The 19,412-nt window shown below is 53.2% G+C and overlaps 4 protein-coding genes across 4 annotated transcripts; 1 reads left to right on the forward strand and 3 right to left on the reverse strand.

The window, feature by feature from the left end:
- Positions 1-1,606: 1,606 nt before the first annotated feature.
- Positions 1,607-2,359, reverse strand: J4E78_001772 (uncharacterized protein; the record flags this gene model as incomplete). The annotated part of the gene is made up of 1 exon (XM_049362426.1): positions 1,607-2,359. The coding sequence occupies one exon, from the start codon at positions 2,357-2,359 to the stop codon at positions 1,607-1,609; it is 753 nt and encodes a 250-aa protein (XP_049225018.1).
- Positions 2,360-5,015: 2,656 nt separating this feature from the next.
- J4E78_001773 (uncharacterized protein) lies at positions 5,016-5,702 on the reverse strand (the record flags this gene model as incomplete). The annotated part of the gene is made up of 1 exon (XM_049362427.1): positions 5,016-5,702. The coding sequence occupies one exon, from the start codon at positions 5,700-5,702 to the stop codon at positions 5,016-5,018; it is 687 nt and encodes a 228-aa protein (XP_049225019.1).
- Positions 5,703-5,905: 203 nt separating this feature from the next.
- On the forward strand, positions 5,906-6,786 carry J4E78_001774 (uncharacterized protein; the record flags this gene model as incomplete). The annotated part of the gene is made up of 2 exons (XM_049362428.1): positions 5,906-6,245; positions 6,302-6,786. The coding sequence occupies 2 exons, from the start codon at positions 5,906-5,908 to the stop codon at positions 6,784-6,786; spliced, it is 825 nt and encodes a 274-aa protein (XP_049225020.1).
- Positions 6,787-7,297: 511 nt separating this feature from the next.
- Positions 7,298-13,065, reverse strand: J4E78_001775 (uncharacterized protein; the record flags this gene model as incomplete). Its single annotated transcript, XM_049362429.1, has 5 exons — positions 7,298-8,587; positions 8,636-12,529; positions 12,580-12,729; positions 12,790-12,914; positions 12,966-13,065. The coding sequence occupies 5 exons, from the start codon at positions 13,063-13,065 to the stop codon at positions 7,298-7,300; spliced, it is 5,559 nt and encodes a 1,852-aa protein (XP_049225021.1).
- Between the last annotated feature and the right edge of the window lie 6,347 nt (positions 13,066-19,412).

Raw genomic sequence — 19,412 nt, forward strand, 5'->3', positions numbered from 1 at the left:
GTAAGAAACCTCCGTAACTTGGAAACAGGGTTTCGCTTCATTCAAGCGGATTGCGTAGAGCGGGCTACGCGCAAGCTAGATTCGTACCTGTTTCACTAGGCCTCGCGAACCACAGCGCAGCATCAGCTAGCGGGTGTGACTGAGGCAGTCCGTCTCTAGTAAAAGCAAAATCGACGATGGCTATGAGAAGATTAGCTGTATGAATCGTTTCGTCCACCGCCATGTCGAAACGAGATGTTGAAACCTCGAGATTGCGGGCATGGACATGTTTTGACTCGATGTTTGGTACCGAGTCTGATATGAGATTTGATCATCTCTCGTGCCATGGTAGCGTTTCGAGACGAGCATCGTGGAGGGTCAGTGCCGGTATCGCCGCGACAGCAGTGGAGCGTGGGGAAAAGGAGAGATCGACGCTGTAACTTCCGTCTTCAACTTCTGACAGTGTGGAGACGGGAGACCTTGCTCAGATCAAAGCTTTCGCGGTCCAGAAGCCCTCGACGAGTGGGTTTCGCAACAGATTGCCATAGACCGCTCATCCTACAGCTGTCAAGTGCATCAAGATGCGAGTGCGAATAGAGGATGCATGTCTGCATGCGACGGATAGTCTGCTTCCAGCTGATCCGCTCGAGTCTGGCTCATGTGTCCGCGTTTCGCCCGAGCGGAACCAAACGTGACCGTCGTACGCGAGCTCCTGTCGTGTCCGATCGGATACATTCAAACCCCGAGCAGCCTGTCTGCCTGCGCACACTTTTCGGACGTGGGCAGAACCAAACGCCGAGTTGACCCGGCTGCTTGCGGCTGCATGCCTTGCATACACACCAGATCTTCCCAGGCAGACGCAGATGGTCACTCGGCGGTGCGTGGGGCGGTGCGATCGGTGTACGCAATCAAGCTCGCAACGCCTGCTCTGTGTATGCGGGGACACGAAGGTGATTGACCGGAAGTGCACTTTCACCAGGCAAGCGTTGCGACGACAGATCGCTCAGCCATGCAAGGCGCGCTCGGCGAAAAGCAGCCGCGTCCGCGATGCGAAGTGCCCGCCCTATGCGGGATGCATGCGAGGGGCCAGGGTCTGACGCACTGGCCAAAAGTCGGTCAACCCTAGGAATTTCCCAGCACCAAATGTGTGACTGGGCATGTTGACAGGAAACTGTAATGCGTGGGGTCTGTTGCTGTGTCGTGTGCTGTTGACAGTTCATCAGTCATGCATGGGGAGTGTACCTGTGACCTGCTAAGGGTCGATTAGCATGCAGCCTGTAGCGATAGCAGCGCATCACCTGAGAAAAGCGTGGAGATTGTTTTTGTGGGTGTAATGATCATCATTGAAATTTCTAGCTATGGCGGGAGTCTCGACCACTGCCTTCGGGAGACGTCGAACCGCTCGAGACCAATATCCCAAATCCTCCTATCCCGTATCCATCCAATAATTTCTGAGTAGAGTTGTTCGTGAGATCCTGCGTGAAGATCCCGACCGCCCTGCGGTATATGCCAATAAAAGAAAACAGAGGATATAATGCTCGAAAATGCTACGCTATGCTGTAAAGGACTCGCTCGCTGAAAACGCTGGATCAAAAATCAAAAGGTCGGAACATGGTGGTGTGCTGGCCTAATAACTTGAGATGAGCGGAGCGGTGGTATCCATGAATAGCGGATGGTCTTCAATGTTTTGTGATTGTGGTTTGGCGTCGTAGAAAGTTGTTGTGAGCATGGCTTCCTTCTCGGTGAAGTTGAAGGACGCTTGCGGGGGCGATGTGGGTGGAGACTCGTCGTCGGACTCTTCCTCGTAGGTGAGCTCGGGTGGTGATTGTAATTGCGATGGTACCCGGGTAAGAGCCAGTTCTGAGTCGTCCTCCATGTCGTCGTAGAACTCCTCCTCGTCGTCCTCATCCTCGTCTACCTCCATTGTGCTGATCTGAACCGGTGATTGAGCGATGCGGCGAGGGAGTGCGATCATGTCGAAGTCGTCCTCGTTCTCGGACTCGGAGTCTGATTCGGAGTCGTCGTCCTCTTCCTCCTCAGCGATGCTGTCGGCCCATTGGATGTGTCGGGACTCTTCAGTCTTGGAGGCCTTGGCCATGGTCTGGTTAAACCATTGTTCTTGCTGGCGTTCGGCATCTTGGAGTTCGACCATGAGGCTGTCGAGGAGGTTTGCGTGTCCAACGAGAAGGCGGAGGTTGTGGTCGGCCCTGCATGCCTCCTTGCCGAGCTTGGAGCGGGCAGAGGCAGCAATGTAGTAGGTTTGGGTGAGAGACATCTTCTGCTTCTTTTGCGGTGGTGATGAGATGAAGTGGGAGCGGGTAGTCTCAGCCGTAAAGGGCTCGAAGGAAGTTTGAATGCGGAGGTGTGATGAAGAAGGCATGTTTGGTGTGTATAAGGCAGTAGTATATGAGAGCCTAAAAATTGTGAGTCAGGTTGGTTTTATGACTGTCGAGAACGAGGGTACAAACCTTAAAGCAGCAGCCAATGGAGGGAAGGTGATCCGAGCGTAGTTAGATTCCGAGATGTGTGATGTAATGTTGATCGACTCTGATTGTCGAGTGATGTTATAATTCGCCGAGGAGTGGTGGACTGGTGTGTGAGCTGATGATGATGGAATCTGAAGCGAGGACAGGCGTGTTTCTTATGTTTCGCTGGCGCATGGAGGATGGATAACGGGTGCTCGGAATTATTGGCATGTTTCCACCGCTCTTGGCCGAGCAAGGACGGATGCGGTGAGCTAACACACTATGATTCACACCTGGGCACGACTGCAGGGGTGCTAGCGCGGCTTACGATACAGCCCGGTCGGTCGTAGAGACTTTCGCCCGCATGCACATACGGGCGTTACGAAGCGGACGCCGGACGTTGCGCGGATATACAGTCTGCCCATGCTCACATGCCACGGCGCTGGGTAATCGGGGTCTCGCTCTTGTCGGCGTTTACTAACCCACGATGCATTGCATCACTCATCGTCCGCCCACATCGCGCCGTCAGGGTTTTTTCTTTTTGGGCTCTTCGCTTTTCGCTTTTCGCGTTTCCCCTGCTAATATCCTCGCGGTGCGTTGTTCGAGCTAGAGGGTGCTTGGGCGAACCTGCGCTGCCTGGCTGCCTGCGGTTCCAGGATGCGCTGTCGTCAGGGCTAAGCCACGGACCTCTGTACAGGCAGAGCGGTCAGCCCTGAATCTGTGCCTGTCAAACGTGTCCACCGTCTCGCCTAAGGGGTCACCAATCCCTCCATTGCGCGAGGTTGGTTTGGCTCACGACAGCAGTTCAGCCACAGGCTGACGTCCGGCACCCTTCGTACCGTCGTATAGAGTCGTCGCTTCGGCCGACGCCTTGGGACCTTGGTTTTCCGGCTGCCTAGCACATCGGCTTTTCGCTCCCTCACAGCTTTCGTCCGCGTCGTCACAAGCGACCCGTCGATGTCTAACTGGGCGGGCCACGCGGACCTGTCGCTCAGTCTGACCCCCGCGCCCAAGCAAACCATCGTGAAATGACCCAGGGTACCAATCACACCTGGGCATCAATTGCGCCATTGGTAGATCAAGCTGGCTTTGTCAGAGATGCTGAAAAATACTCTCTGACAAACCCGCTAACGACCCTGCATGAACCAGTATAATTTGATGACACGATCATGCGCTTCTCTGGAGCGTCGCTATTGCGTGCTCCGAGGCAGTCAATCTGCGACCAGCAACTTTGCACCGTCGTCATGCCTGATGGCTGAACAGTTTGATTACTTTTGCGCTCCTACAGCCCGACTGTCCAAGGTATTGAGTTTATGGCATCTGTGCGTTTATTGTCAGGCACAAACAAAAAACGGTGAACAGTGCGTTCATAGCATCCGTCTCCGCTCCGCCCTTTTCCACTACTCCGGCTCCGGTGAGGGCGTGCTTCCAGGACGAACGATCCCGAAAGAGGAAAGTGCATCTCGTGGCGCTTTCAGCCGTCGCTACGCATACCGAATTGCGTTTACCGTCTACCTTCATCTACATACGCACAGCCCTTTGCTGCCCTTGAGTCGTCCGATTTACATTGGCCCAATCAAGGTACGACTCGGTTCGACACGTTTCCGTCGGGTCGACTTCACCGCTGAGCTGTACGAGGCTGATCAGGAGACCGCCAACGCCGCGAATCTGGCGGTGGCATATATGCATGCTGCGGTGTCATGGCAACGCAATGCTGCGATGCGACTCCGCGTCGACTAAGAGAGTATGAGTCGACTACGTACTAAGCCCAGCGTGCGCTATCAACAGCCTCAGCCACCACACGTCTACAATCACTATAACCCCGCGTAAGTAGCTCACTTCGCGACGCGTTGCAAACGTGTACGCCTCACGCAGACCCAAGCTTGCTCAGCCACGCTTTGTCCTCCACAATGTTTAGCTTAACGTCGACGCGGGTCTTCGCTACAACGTTACCGCTTTGGGTATACCTTCGAATGAGGCATATTCATTTAGACTCAATTGCGGCATATACCATTACACTTGCGGGAATATCGACTTCACCATCCTCTCCCCTAGCAGAAATCCGGTCCGCAAGACTTCGGAAAAGCACTCACTAAACGACGACCGCGCTGGCTCGCATGTATCAGCGCCTGCCTCCCAAGTCCGAGCCAATTCCGGGAACATCATGTCTAGCTTTGCACGATGTCTTTTCATATTCCCGTCATGATTTTAAGCAAATAGCCGAGTAGCTTCATGCATCAGTAAGCAGCGATGCCGCCACTACTGATGACCGATGTTCGCGTCTTTCTCAACATCTCTCTATGACGCGACATTCGCATGAGCAGTGCATGACAGCGCTTAGTAAGATCGAGACCAACGCTTTGATATCAACAAGACTACTTCTAAACAGATACGTAGCAATTGGTGTTATTTTCATTAGAGCATGAAGGATACATAACAAAGTGCCTCGGTTTTGATCGTTCGCTGCCATACGGCAGGCCTCTATCTAAGAAGAGATGGAAAACGACAACCCATAGATACTTTGTTAAAATTATGTAGTGGTTCAACACATACAACACCAGCACCCTCAGCCTATCCCGTCACCCTGGCAGCTGCCATGAGCCTTTCCTTTCTTCCCTCTTTCCAAGCCTTGTCTAGTGCCTCCAATTTTCCACCTAGCACTTGCACATTGCCGGGCTCAAGCATGACGACGCCTCTCCTCACGTCAAAGTTCTTCAGGAGGAGTTTGACGCCCATGGCCATGTTGGTATTGAGCCCATCTATGCCTCTTAGCTCCATGGCGTAGATCTTGAGGCCTTTGGCATCTTGCAGTAGCAGCTTGAATGGCCCTTTGCTCAGCACAGGAGCCGCAGCTTCAGCAGTGCCCTCATTCTCCTGCTCTACAACGCGCACAATCTCCCTTCCTTTTGTCATCTCGCCCCGCTCCTGCGCTTCGATAGATTCGACCTGCGACCAGCGCGAGTGGCCTATATCTTCGACGTCGAGCACCTGGCAGACGACTGGACCAGGGATGGTGCGGGATTTTGTGGTACCCTTTAGCACATCGTCGGGAAATACGGAGCCTGCAGGCTGGCTGAGCGACGCGGTTATGTCGGTAGCTAGTAGGCGGAAGTGGGCTGTCTGCTTGACGGCGGGCAACGGCGTGTTGGGCCGGGTTGTGGAGAGGAAGCCCTGCAGCCAGGCGGCGGTAGGGTAGAGATGGCGGGCATGTAGGTGCTGTGTTAGCTCGGCTGCGAGATTAGCTGCCATGTCGGTCATCACTTGCACCCTTCTTGAGGATGCGCGGTTTTGCTTGTTCGCGAATAAGGCGGCGCGATGTGGGAGACGCGACGCGCCGAATGACGTGGGGCGCTCTTTCGCCAACGGTGGCCTCGGCCCTTCACATGAAGCTCAAGCTCCAGCAATCCAACCACCAAACCTCACAACATAGCAGACAACAGAATAGCAAACAATACCACGCCATGTCGACGATAGCCTCTCCACGCGCCAGTTCCTCGGTCCGCAGCCCCTCCTTGACCCGCACCTCAATCGACAGCAGCTCGTCGCATCGCCCACCCCCAGCCGCACGCCGAAACCGCGCCGCCCTTCGTGAATTCTACGGCCTCAAGAACGCGCCCCGCGATGCAACACCAGACGCCAGAATATCCGAGGAGTCTTCGAGAACACAACTAGGGCCAGAAGAAGACGAGACGCTCACAGAGCTCGATGCTGCTGATTTCAATGCAGAAGCCTTTGTAGAGGCATTGCTTGCCAAAGAGGGACTGAAAGGCGTATTGAAGGTCGAAGCAGATTTGGTGTCTCGTAAGCAGTCACTCGACGCATATAAGCGGACATGTGGAATGCTAATATTGAAACAGAGATCAGGAATCTAGACAGCGACCGCAAATCCCTCGTCTACGACAACTACTCCAAACTCCTCTCCGCAACAAGCACCATCCGACGCATGCGCGGAAACATGGACCCTCTCGCACCCACAACCCACACCCTCGGCCCTGCCATCTCCCACATCGCCGAGACAGCCGCATCCTTATCATCCTCGTTACAGGACAGCCACCAGTCCAAAGAACAGGGACTGGGCATAAGCATACGGGTCGAGCAGGACGACAAAGATAAGTCAGACGTAGACAAGAAGCGGAGACAGCAGGATACTGTGAGATGGGTTCTGGATACACCACGGCGGCTGCAGGATATGGTAGACCAGGATCAAGACGAGAAGGCGGAGAATGAGTGGGAAGAGGTTAGGAGGATTTTGGATAAATGGAAGGGCGTTGCTGGCGTACAGGAGCTTAGAGAGCAGTGCGAAACTATCATGCGCGAGGAAGATTCGGAAGAGTCGGAGTGAAACTGAATGGGACTCATGGACGATTGGATCTCACCCTAACTGCGCCGCGTACCGTGTCCATAAGGCTGGCTGGTACCATGCCGGATAATGGGGTTGCGGAAGGGATAACAAGCTGGAGTCATCTGGCATCTTCTTGGTTCCATGGCGAGCTTGATGCCAGCAATCATCTGGCTATCTTGTACTCGGCTACACTGGGCGATGTAGCCAAAGAGCTGAAGTCGAGCCCGAGAGTAGGATAATAAGACCACGACCCGCATACCAAGAGGCGCATACTTCTTACGACTGCGTTGCGCCAACAGCCCGTCGACGTTGCAGTGGTTTCGCAAAGCCTCACGACATAGATGTACGTATTTCTGTCATACTCCTGCAGAAGGATATCAGGACACTTGGGTGGACCGAGGGCATAAGTGTGATTGCTCGAAAACCTTGGGTTATGGAATGCATACTGGTTTCAGCTGTATAACATACGATACTACTACATGCCATGAATGCAAAGCAAGCTTGATCGAGCTCAAGCCCCCGCGTCTCTGACCACACTCTCCCAAATACCCTGCCAGTCCGCTTCTCCACCCCCATACCTAGCCTCAAATGCGTTCATTGCCAGATTGCCCAAGAACGGCCTCACCAACCGATTCACCAGCTCTCCCCTGGTCATCTCCAACACCGCAGCACCTTCTTCCTTTTCAAGAGCCTCGATAAGTGGGTCTAAGAATAACGTCCTCCTGGGCTCATCCGTATCCGATCCATTCAGTGCAGTTACAGGAGCCGGAGGTGCTATCGAGGACCTTGTGAGGACCTCGTTGATCTCATCGGTAAGAGACATGAGTGTTGGCGGGGTATCGGGCTTGTATACTGCGTCGATGGTGTCGGAGATGAAGAGCCACTCCATGAGCTGGAAGTCGTCAGGGTCTAGTACGACGAGTTCGTCTAACAGCTTGCACGTCTGAATGATGCCGGCGTTGTTGTAGTGCTCCTTGTTTGGAGCGTCTGGTAGGAGTGCAGAGAGTCCGGATGTCAACTCGCCATTGACGACGGGCCAAAGCGACGCCAGGTGGACGGGCGACGTCTTCAAGATGATGGCACGCAGTAGTACGATGACATCTGTGCGGGTGACTGAAGACGGAGACGACGCTGGCGTGGCGGTAAGCAGTTCGACGACCTTCTCCAGAACCTGTGGTATGTTTGGTGTGAAAGCATCTTCGGGACTCGCAAGGATGAGGAGGGCAATGCGACGTAAAGTAAGCTGGGTTTTACGGTCGGCTTCCTGCCGCGCAGATGTTGCACCAACTCCGAACATGATGCCAGCCGTTGTTGGCGCGGACAGTCGTGCAAGTAGCTCGGGCAGTCGCTCCTTGTCTGATTGCGTCCATTGCGCAAGTATAGGCAGCCAAGCTTCTCTTAACAGTTGAAGCGGTGTGTTGAAGAATTTGGGGTCATTGAAAGCATCGAAGATGTCTTTCTTGAGGAGTTTGTTGCCTGGCGAGATCTTGGTCAGGCCTTGGAGTAGATCCAACGTATTTCTCGATACGTTTTCAGGGAATGCTTTGGCGCGGAAGGTTGGTCCGATGACGGATGCTGATATGTCTGAGACGACCTTCGCAACACGGTCATTCTCGACGAGGATGATCGATAGTTTCGGTACGATGGTAGTCAGAATGGAAACGACATCGGTTGCTCGCTTCTGTGCGCGATTGCCATTTGTCACAGCAGCCGGCTTTTCGTTTACCGCTTGGTTCGTGTCTTGCAGATAGCCCATCGAACGTGTTGTGAAAATGGCAGTCAAGATCCTGGCAAAGATATCCTGTTCATATAGTTAGTATAATTCAGTTGAACAAGCATTGCCACTCACAGCAAGCTCCCTTCTCATCTTCCGTTGCTCTCCAAAGTTGGTATTATCAACCTTCTGCCCTATGACGGCGGTAAACTCCAGCAATGTAGGTAATATCTGTCGATGAGGAAGGGGATTTGCGAGCACATCTCGCAGGAACAAAGTACAGTCCTGCCAGATCTCGTCCATGGCGTCATCTTCCAGAGAGTTCGTATACTCGACGAGGAAGGCGACCAGTTCAGCATCAGTAAGATCAGAGGTCAATGTTGATAGTCGATTGGTGTCCAACGCCCCAGGATCCGTCCGGCTGTATACAGCGTTGAATATCGCTGGGATGGTATGCTTTGGCTTTGAGCCATTGAGGACGTTTAGGAGCCCTGTAATGGCTGCTCCTCGCACATCGTGAACTTCCGCATGCGCCCATAGAACTACCAACGTCTCCAAACACTCCAAAGCTTCCGCAGCGAAGAGATGCTCCAACGTGCGGCGAGCCCGATTGCGCATGCGTAAAGAGGTGTAAGCGAATGATGACGCTGACGTGTGATCCTGTAGTTCGAGCATATTCCCATAGCCACCCCAAGACCATATCGCGAAGCATATGCGAACAGTGTCTTGGAAGCAAAGCAAAACCGTGAGTCTACTATTCGCGGTCGGAGTGCGAGCCTGGTTCGTATCAGAGGAAATCAGCCCAGATACGACATTGCTGAAGAAACCCTGGGGTTGTTCTGGAGACTTGTTGGCAGACACTTTTGTCTCCTGCGTAGTCAAACGCTCGTGCGCCTTGGCCAAGATCTGCTCTAATCCGTTCATGAGCGAGATCAGAGTCGACTCGGGAGAGACAGTAGGTACGGGTTGTGTCTTTGCGAACGTAACCTTGAGCTGCTCGAATGTAAGATTGATCTGCTTGCAAAGACACTCTACAAGTGGCAGGAGGTTTTGGAATATCGTATCAGGAAACATTGGTAGAACTTCAACAAGGAACTGAATCCAGTCGTCAAGGACTAGGCGACTGGTAGAGGAGGAGAATCCGAACTTCAAGCACTCAACAAGTTGTGGAGGTGGAGGGATCGGCGTAGGTGTCTGATCTTCCGAGTCTCTGTTGATCGCTAGTGAAAGGCGCGACCGATTGGCAGGATGATTCGAAGATTTTGGCTCTGCTGTTGGTTCTGGTGGACGAGTAAGGCGGAGTTTCAGTGCCGCCAACTCTGCACTTAATAAGAGACTCTGCAAGGGCGGACTCGCTGATTTTAACCTTGCCATTAGAGGTACTTCAAGCTCCAACTCTCGAAGTGGTGCAGCAAATGGACTTCGATAAATTTGCGATATCATAGAGACCGACAACCGGTGTAGCTCATGTATGTGAGGCCCTATAACTGTATCTGACAAGCCGATTTGAAGTGACAGTGTCGTCAAACATGTACGTGTGAGCCACTCCTGGATGGAGATACGCGGTGAGGAGGGTTCTGGCCAGGACAGAGTGACCTCAGCAAGAGTTACCCACGTGAAATGTGATGACCGCTTGATGACATTAAAAACATGCCTGAGGTAGTACAGGCATTCCTTTGTGTCGTCTCTTCTGGAACGTGCTGGTGGTCCCTGGGATGTCGTATTAGGTGCCAAATTGCTTAAAGCTGCCAAACAGTTGAGTGATTGGATGTGAACTGCAAGGATCTCAAAGACTCTGTTCAAGCTTGGCGTATCTGGTAGCCAATTTTGCAAGAACGTAGAGGTTTCCGACCCTTCTTCTGCGAGAGTGTCAAGGAGCAAGAGCAGCGGCCTTGTCAAGACAGAGTGGAAGTCGCTTGCTGTTGACGAGGCTTGTAGAATGTTACCACTTGGTCGGCGAGTAATATTAACACGCTTTTCTGACTGCAGATTCAGTTCGTGCATAACATGCGTCCATAGTGTCGCAAAACGTCGGGCACAATCTGATGAGCTCCTCGAAACGGAATCTTGGCCGGTCTGCTCTACGATGATCGAAGCGATGGCACTTTCGACCATCCGACTGGCAGGTGAAATGGCATGTAATTGTAACAAGGAACGCGCTGTTTCGACATGGTATTTGGGTGATGTTGGCGAAAGGTACCGCCAGAAGTATCGAACCAAGGGGTGGATGAGCTCAGGTAATTGGCTTGAGGCGATGTGAGGTCTTGATGGGAGTGCGGTCTGGAGTGCGAGTAAGACGGCTGTTATAGCGCCCAGGTGCGGAAATGAAGGATCTGTGTCGGTCTTGTCCGATGTCTGAAGGATATTTGCAAGCATAGTGACTAGGTCAATGTCTTCAACGGCCTTAAGACACTGTGTTTTGAAGACCAAATTGGATAGAATTTTGGAAGGCATCTCGGCAGTGATACCGGAACCGTTCGACTGCATAGATGCGGTGAACATGCAAGAGGCCTCACGAAGCGCAATCTGACCAAGCAGTGGCGGATCGAAAGGCGGGTCAGCTGCATCCAAGCTTCCTTGAGATTCTTCATAGAATGCACGTATCTTCCTGGACACTGTGGCTCGCGGTGTTTTGAGAGTTGCCAATAGCTGCTGCTCCGTTGCTTGATCACGTTGAAATGACCGATCTGGGACTATCTGAACAAGCGAGTCTGTGATCTCGAGGGCAAGGCTCACAACTTGTGCGTCTTTTGATGAGCTGTCGGTCTTGCCAGAGGTCTCATTCAAAGCAACAAGTGTCGATAGTACCATTAGAGGCATGTGATGCAACAGCATGTCTTCCTCTTTGAGATTGAATCGGGCCAGAACAAACTTGGCCAGCTTCATCTTTTGTAATGCTTCGTCATCATCCGTCTGCAGGGAAGACGTTATGAGATGAATGAGCTTGCCCCAGATGAGGCCGCTATCGACGCCATCGAAGAATGCACTCGCACTTCTCATGACTTCGTCGACTTGTTCCTTGGATGCAGTTTCGCTGTACGCATATACGCTCTGTAACGCTGGCAGGAATATCTCGGGTACAATCAAACCACCTACTTCCCAACGGTCCATGAGAGATAGACAGACTCTGAACGGACGTGCTCGCTCGGAAGGTAATGTGCTACGACGGTTGATCATCTTGAGGACGCTGTTGGTAAGCGCTTCAAGACCGTACCGCGAAAAGAAAGCAGCTTGATGTGCCGACGGATCTGCAGACACGTTGTGTCTGTCTGCTGTTGGGGATGTGGTGCTGTCATTTACTTCAGACGCAGTGGGCTCTGGACCTAGGAACCATGCCCAGAGCCGGCGATTCAAGCTCATGTCTCTTCGCGACACAACGCCTGCGGCTGCAGCTACTAGTCGCTCCAAATCCCCCTTTCCAACGCGCTCCTGCAAGACGGGTGAGTCGAGAGGCAGATGACTGACCAAAAGATCGAGGAATCCTCGTTGGATGAGTATCTGAGGGTCCGACAGGCCTGATTCAAAGCAGCGAATGAGGAGACCTGGCTCTGGGGATGTAGCTGCCTCGGCCTCGCCCGATAGCGCGTCAGAAGGTCTGGAGACATCTGGAGGAGAGCTGCGCCTCTCTGGCCGTCCAAATTTAGGCAATCGTCGTACGAGGAAAGCAAGTGCACCTTGCCTCCTGGATGGGTTGGTGATGGTCGCTAGGAAGAAGCACTGCCAAAAGTGAGATGAAGCACCCGCAGTCTTGGCCTCGACTATGTCGTCTGAGTTGTCCTGCACTGCGCTCCGCAACTTCTCTGTTGCCGAGACCATGCGCTCAAAATCCTCGCTTGTCTCATCTTCCAGACCAGGCAGGATTGACAGTATGATGGCCTTCAAGGCCGGGCGAAGTGCAGCTCCGTCGAGCTTTAGTATATGCTTCTCGAAGACGGAGAGGTAGAGTGGGCGGACCGAGAGCGAGGCGAAGGAAAGCACAGAGGCAAGGCCGGGGAAGTAGAGGTTGAGGTCACGAGCGAGGGCATCTTTCTGGACATGGGTCAGCTTGGCATAAGCTGGCTTGGGGGAGACGGGCATACACCGATGGTGGAGAAGATGTAGTCATAGACGTCGAGGGCTTTCTGGTGAACGCCCGAGGGCAATGTTGGATTCAAGCACTGCGCTAATCGCAGTGCGACAGTATCGCTATGTGGTATGACGGGTATCTCTGGGGGGTGCGCTTGCAGGGCCTGGAGGGTAACTTGTATAAGCGCATTGTCTCATAGTCGCAGTAGCATGGCGGGATTGACCTTCAGCAGCCGGCCCAGGAAAGATATGTAGTCGGCCCATTCCTGCTGTGCAGTGTCCCAGAGGGCGAGGGCGCGTTCGACACCGGCAGCATAGCGTCGGAAGTTTTTATCTTTTTTATACAGCGCTGTTCTCGGAGTCAGTAACCTGGGATTGCATGCACAATGCGACAACATACGCTCTTGTACAGCAGTGCGCGCGGACCGTGGTACGGGACTGGAGCGGCCAGAGGCCGTTGGGGAGAAGACCTGCGGGTTAGCAGTGGGATCAGCGGACATGCTGTGCCTGGCAGAGAATATTGTGTCCGTGTATCAATGACAGCGCGCTGGACATGCTGCTCTTGGTGGTGCCCAGGTGGTGGTTTACGAGACATGGCATTCCGACACGGAGCACTGACGGCCCGTTTCACATGCTCGCTCCGGCGTGATGACGCGCGCCGCACGCGACCCCAAGTGCCCGACTGCAACACCATGAAGCCTCTACAGTTGCCCTAGATACCGCCGGGGCCAGCGCAATATGCACGACGCAGGATCGGTAAGCCATGCGTGATTGTCATGTTCTGCCTATCATAACTGACTGTGGCAGGCCTCACATGATGCGCCATCTGCCCCACCAGCCGACACGTTCGCATCTGATCTCCATCACCACCACCACCCTCACCACGATCCACCCATCCATGTGCCGCCTCCCGAACATCCCCCATATGATGAGCCTCCACCTTCCTACGACGACGCCGTTGGCCTAACGGGTGCACCCCCGGGTTATGGCACGTTCCGACCGTATAGCGATGATTCCTCGATAGCGAGCAGCGAAGTCGAATCCACCCATCGCGCACTACCAGAATGGTTTGGACAGGCCTTGGTCGTGTTTGTCTTCCTATGTCTCATATACGGATTTTGGGAATTCATCAACGCGCCTGATGTACCTTCTGAGCCGTGGCCAGGCCATGGGCGGTTCAGACCGTCAGGCACTTGACCTGAAGTCACGCAGATGAATAACAAACCTACAACCTCGTTCTCCACGACGACAACAGACTGCCGCTTTGCAGGCGTCGGTTGTCCGAAGATACACATACCTATCATGCGCAACAGCTATCACGCCCTAGCACGGCCATCCAAGGAAGGAGCGAACAGGTCGTCGGGGCATATCTAAAGATACAAGGAGCCAGCGAGGTAGCAATCACTCAGGCGAAGCAGCTGTTGACCAGGCGGATGCTGGGCCGCGTATCAGGACCAGTACTCATACATGGTCCATGTAGGAGAAGGGTGCCAGTTCGAGGCCTAGTTCCTTGAAGTGGTTTCTGTCGATGGTCCTGGGAGACTCCATGTGACATACATACCATTGCATGCAGGAAACTGTTAGCTCTGTTCACATGCAATTGTAACTGCACCCCGCAGTTACATTCCGTTGGCCTGCTTCGTCTGGCTCACCACGGACTGAAGATAGGGAGTTTAACGAGCTGAACTAGACATGCGAGGATGCATGTGAAGTGGAATCTACTATCATGAGGGCATGAATATAGCGATTGCGAACCCGATCGTCAATCTTTTGCAAACTCGCCAACTACTCCCTTGAACCTTATCACAGACCTGCGTTCCAACCCCTCCTTTCAACACTGCGCTCGTCATGTTAGCACAGATCAAGCATACAACCTAAAGGCCATCGTTCGCGTCTGTTCACACTACTGCAATGTCGATTTCGCGATTCATCACGCATGGCTTTCTGCATCGGGCCTATATGCTTCCTAAATGCTGTTCTACAGAACCAGTGTACCAATCCCTGCGACGCTCGCTAGAAGATATAGTATATCGAAGTGAAACTTAAATCTGGCGTCGTAGTTCAAGCTACGCGTCTAGCGGGCGAGTGCGGGCGAGTTTGAGCCACACGGTCGTGATCCGAAGAAGCGAATACCAGTGGCTCAGTCGTATATTAGCTCTACACCATAGCGGAGCGTGGCCGAGGATAGCGGCGCTCATCGCACGCCCGCCTGGTAGGTGGTTCCTGATAGTGTGGCGCCGGGAATAGTGTTGGCGTTGATGTCGCAGTTGGGTATGCCCAAGTGGTGCTGTCTGTCCGACAGAGTTATGGTTCTTGTTAGACTACATGTGTAGCGAAGAAGGTGCATGATGTTCTAGTGTGTTTTCGAGTCGATGTGGTAGATCTTGGATGACGGATTCCCATTTTGGGACCGATCCGCCGTCGAAAAGGCTACTCGTTGTCGGAGATGGTCATGTTGGACGAACTCTGAGTATCGGCGAGGTACCTAGGTAAGTCTGTTGTTGAAGATATGCGTTATGCGAATATGCGAGAGCCACTACCTGACTACGCCGTATCTCAAGTCGCCGTTCTCCGAACAGTGGACACAGCAAACTGTGTCTCTGCTATCCACATACTGCACCAACGCAATCACAGTAAGAAGTATCCCACATGCACAAAGCAAAGCTAAATTCTTCCTGCGCAAGCAAGTCCAAGCGATACGCGACAAGCGACCCGACAACGCTCCCTCCGCCTGTGCCCGAGAAAAGTCCCGACCACTTCAATCTCGCTCACACAAACCTAACTCCGGTCCCAGCCCAGTCCTGTCCATCCCGACAAAGACGATCCAAGGCGGCAACAAGCATGCGCTTCAGGATCGGGACTCACGACACGCGGGCTCCGCCTACCCCTGTACCCAGTGCAGTTCCCCATCGAGTGCGCAGGCATTATCCACTCGAGTCTAGCCTGCTCGTCAAAACCCACATGTGCACCTGGCTCGCAGCATCATACCCGTTGCGGCATTCTTCGCGGCCAGGGCACGCCAGCAGGGGTTAGCACGCCGCACGGCTCAGCTGGATTTTCTTCCAAGCAGGAAAGCTTCGGAGGCGCGTGCTGGCGCAGCTTTTGGACCCCACGCCGCGCTACACTAACCGCTAGTTCGGTGCGTGATCCGGGATCCCGACCGTTGGGTTTAACCGTAGTGTGACTTTGCTTGTGGGTATCGTGTGTATGATTCTGGAGGTGGAGAGGTTCAGCCATCTTGTGCAAACGGAGAAGACTGGATTGTGTCTAGACATGCTTGGAAAGCACCGAATGGCACACCTCGCGTGTGGTAAGTGCCGTTGCCCCCAGCGGCACATTCGCTCCAAGACCGGGTGTTCGTGAGGGTGACGAACAGGTAGTAGCTCTACTATCGCAAAGGCCTTGTTTTGTCCGTGGAACGCAGATTCGTCCACTCTAGATAGTGGTATCATACCTGATCTTGCACTGTGTCGTTCTTTTCCCCGGCTGATGAAATGGCATACTATGATCTTATGTTGCAATCGAGTAACTCCTCGATGTCGGAATATACAAAGACGCTAACGAAGTCGTCGAGCTCTAATCCAACTTTAATCTCATCAATATGGTGCTGATGCGAAACACCAACTTCTGGATACTGTCAAAGATCTGGATCTTATGCAATACCAATGTCGCTTCTTTGCAGACGCCCCGAGAAATTCCTCTCTTGTGAGTGCTTCGTCGTGTAACACGGAATGGTTTTGCAGGGCCCATAGTTAAAGATACCCAGAGAAAAGATTGTTGTACTTGGTATATAATCTTAGGTCACTACCATATTTGCTACGTATCAGCCACTTGTTCTTTTCATGAGTTCTAGATTCAAAGCTCCATGATAAAGCCGTATCGTATAGGGCACTGCAGAAACATGCTTATACCTCTTGAAGTACATGCAGAGAGGCTTCCAGATTTTACATTCAATTGCCTCGTAGCTTCCGTCAAGGGACACACGCAGAAGCAGAAGGTACAGCTCAGGCGCCGAGACATGGTTCTCCATAGTATACGCGTTCGTAATATCACAATGGGGGCTGTCGAATTTTGCGTTTCTCCGTCGTGTTAGGGAAGCATGCTGACTCCGGCAAGATGGCATTATTCAAAATGCCGTTGATTGATTGGACAGAGCATGAAATCTTCATGTTGAATCGTCTTTACTTTTTTCTTTCCAACAGCATGTGAAGACACATCCAAAGGGCGTACTTGTCAGGTTGACGATCGGAAAACGCACGGCGAATTTTTGCCGTTCGATGTTGCAAGGTCCTGGCTCGTTTCGGTCCGAACAATGTACAGGGCTGATGCACGCGGCTGCATGCACCTTCGGAGGACCATTCAGAGCACTGCCTATAGCGCCCTCAAGTCGGCGACGTTGGGTTGTCATGATCGCGCGATATGCACCATTTGAGACATACGTTGCCGGGCGGAGTTGGGTGTTCCAGATCACGACTCCCTCCCCTTGCACCTTCCTTTGTAGACAAGATGCAGATGTCCGTGCCATTGTGCATCACCAAAGCGTTAGCTCGCATGTCTGCAGGCGCAGGAGACTTTCGAGGTTAGCATTCAGGAACGAGTGCGGCTATTCCGCGCTTTGCTTGCGTATGCCGCCCCTTTCCGCTTCAGACCAGCGCCACAACTTCACTACGGCCTGGTAGCGTGCGAGCGCGGAATTGCGATACTTGGGGCCGTCTGGCTGGTGCACGAGTCAATCGGGTCGTTGGATGATTCGGGTCGGCTCCTGACTCGTCTCCATTATATCCGATGGTAATAGGTGCTTTGTGATTTGAAAGATATCTGTCAGCCTGTGAAATGTGGACTCTGGTGGGTATTAGCAGTATCGACGGGGCCCTCTGTTTCTCTTCTTGAGTTCCGACGTTCGGTGTAGGAGTACAGAAACAAAGGCAGACGGATACGTCATGAAGCATGGTGGTGTCTTACTAGGAAGCAGTGAGATTAACGCGGTTCGTCAAGTGCTGGAAGATCGCACGGTGCAACCATCGCAATGCCTTCCCAAAGCCGTTGATCATCGGCAGGGTCCGAGAGGATGCTGGGAACCCCATATTCATGCACGGTCGGTTGACTGGCCAGGCCACTCAACATGCAGATGGCCCGCGAAGGATTTGGAGCACTCGGACAATAACCTGTTGACTGGAAAGGAGCAGGCCATCAGAGAGCTGTTCAAAATAACGGTATCGCAGGCATGTCGTGTGCGCCTTGCAACTGTGACGGGACCTTGATGAAACGCGCACTAGAAAGCAAAGGTCCAGGGCTATATGCGCGTAACGAGGAGGTTAGAACGGATCGTGGGGGCCGTGTAAGGGCGCAGAGGGAAGAAATGAGGGTTCGTTGTAGCGCGACCCAGATCGACCCTTCCCAGCAGAAAGATAAGCTACTGGAGAAGAGTGGAGCACACTAAGCCACTGGTGGTCCACGTCCCTGTCCACAATTTTGACCGGTGGAACAGGGGAAAGCATCCAACCCGATCACCTTGAGTTGGACACCTTGACAAGGAGACAAGTACGGTAAGCTCCATGTCGAGATGGGACAGCCACCTCGTGGCGGCACAGCTAAACCCCTGGCAACAGCACCATGTCGAGCAGATCCAACTTCACGGGTCGCAATTTGTCCGAGCAACGACAGAGTGCTTGTGACTTGGACCCTTGTCTCCCATGCCGTCGCCATGCCGCGGCCATGGAAATCGCGTGGTTGGTTGCTGAACGGCCGCATCAAACGGCGCCATGTCAGGGCCGCAGGATTGCCGCTCGGAACATATGCCGTAAGCTCGCATGTGTTCAGACAATAACAGGATATGCAAGCGTTACCGTAACGTCGAATCTATTGGACTTAGTCGCTCCATCGTGTTGTTTGTGCACTAGCGCGGCACGAGAAGCAGCAAAGCGTGACGCACCTTTTGTCACGAGCAACCACCATGAGTTTTTGATCGATGGATGCTCGGCGTCCGCGATGGGGTCGACCTCATCGTGCATGTGGTCCTCTGCCGTATGTAAGCTCGCGGGATGGAACCGCTTGGGCGTCCTGCCTTCCAATGCATGTGATGAAGTGTGATTGGAAGCTGTAGCAACAGCCTTCATCTAACGTAATGCGTCTTATTGATCCATTGACGTGCAGGTCTGACTGGAAGCATGCATGTACCAGACTCTTGAAACAGCTTGGCTTGGTGCTGAACCATGACGATAGCCACCATCGCGAATATAGGGTGCAGCCGCATAGCACCGCCATGTCATCGGGTGACATCTTCCTCGAAACTGGCTGCGAAACAGGAATGCTTGCGGCATGCCGTCGTTTGGTCCGATGTGGGGCGACCATCGCTCTCGATCGCTGAACATGCCATATTCGCATTTCGATCCTATGCTGGACGGAGCAGAACGCCCGCCAATCATCCCTGCGTACCTAAGTAGTGTGCACAGAGGTGATTCGCAGAGACATTCCAGCCACCTTGTCACAGGGTCCCGGCCCACATGAGTGGACGGCACCGCAAGTCAGCCTTGTTAAGGCCGTAAGGCCTCCCACTAGCAGGCCGGAGTCGCAGACCATTAACCCCCGACCATGTCGACATCTGGCGTGACAACCTGTGGTAGACTCGATCGCGCCAGCCATGTTGTCGAGAATGGGGGTTGGCTTTATGTATGACGTCGTGTTTAGAGAGACAATCGAAAAATTGAAGAGTTGCAAAGAATCGTATGAGCCAAATGTTGAAATCATTGTCGCTATTGACCGACACTCATTCCAAGCTAGTGTAGGCAACAGCGGCGCCATCTGCATCTATGCACACCAATTCCCAACAAGCGTTCCAACCGTGCTG

Source organism: Alternaria triticimaculans (genome assembly GCF_023758025.1).
Source record: "Alternaria triticimaculans strain BMP 0046 chromosome Unknown scaffold_2, whole genome shotgun sequence".
Classification (NCBI taxonomy): Eukaryota; Fungi; Ascomycota; class Dothideomycetes; order Pleosporales; family Pleosporaceae; genus Alternaria; species Alternaria triticimaculans.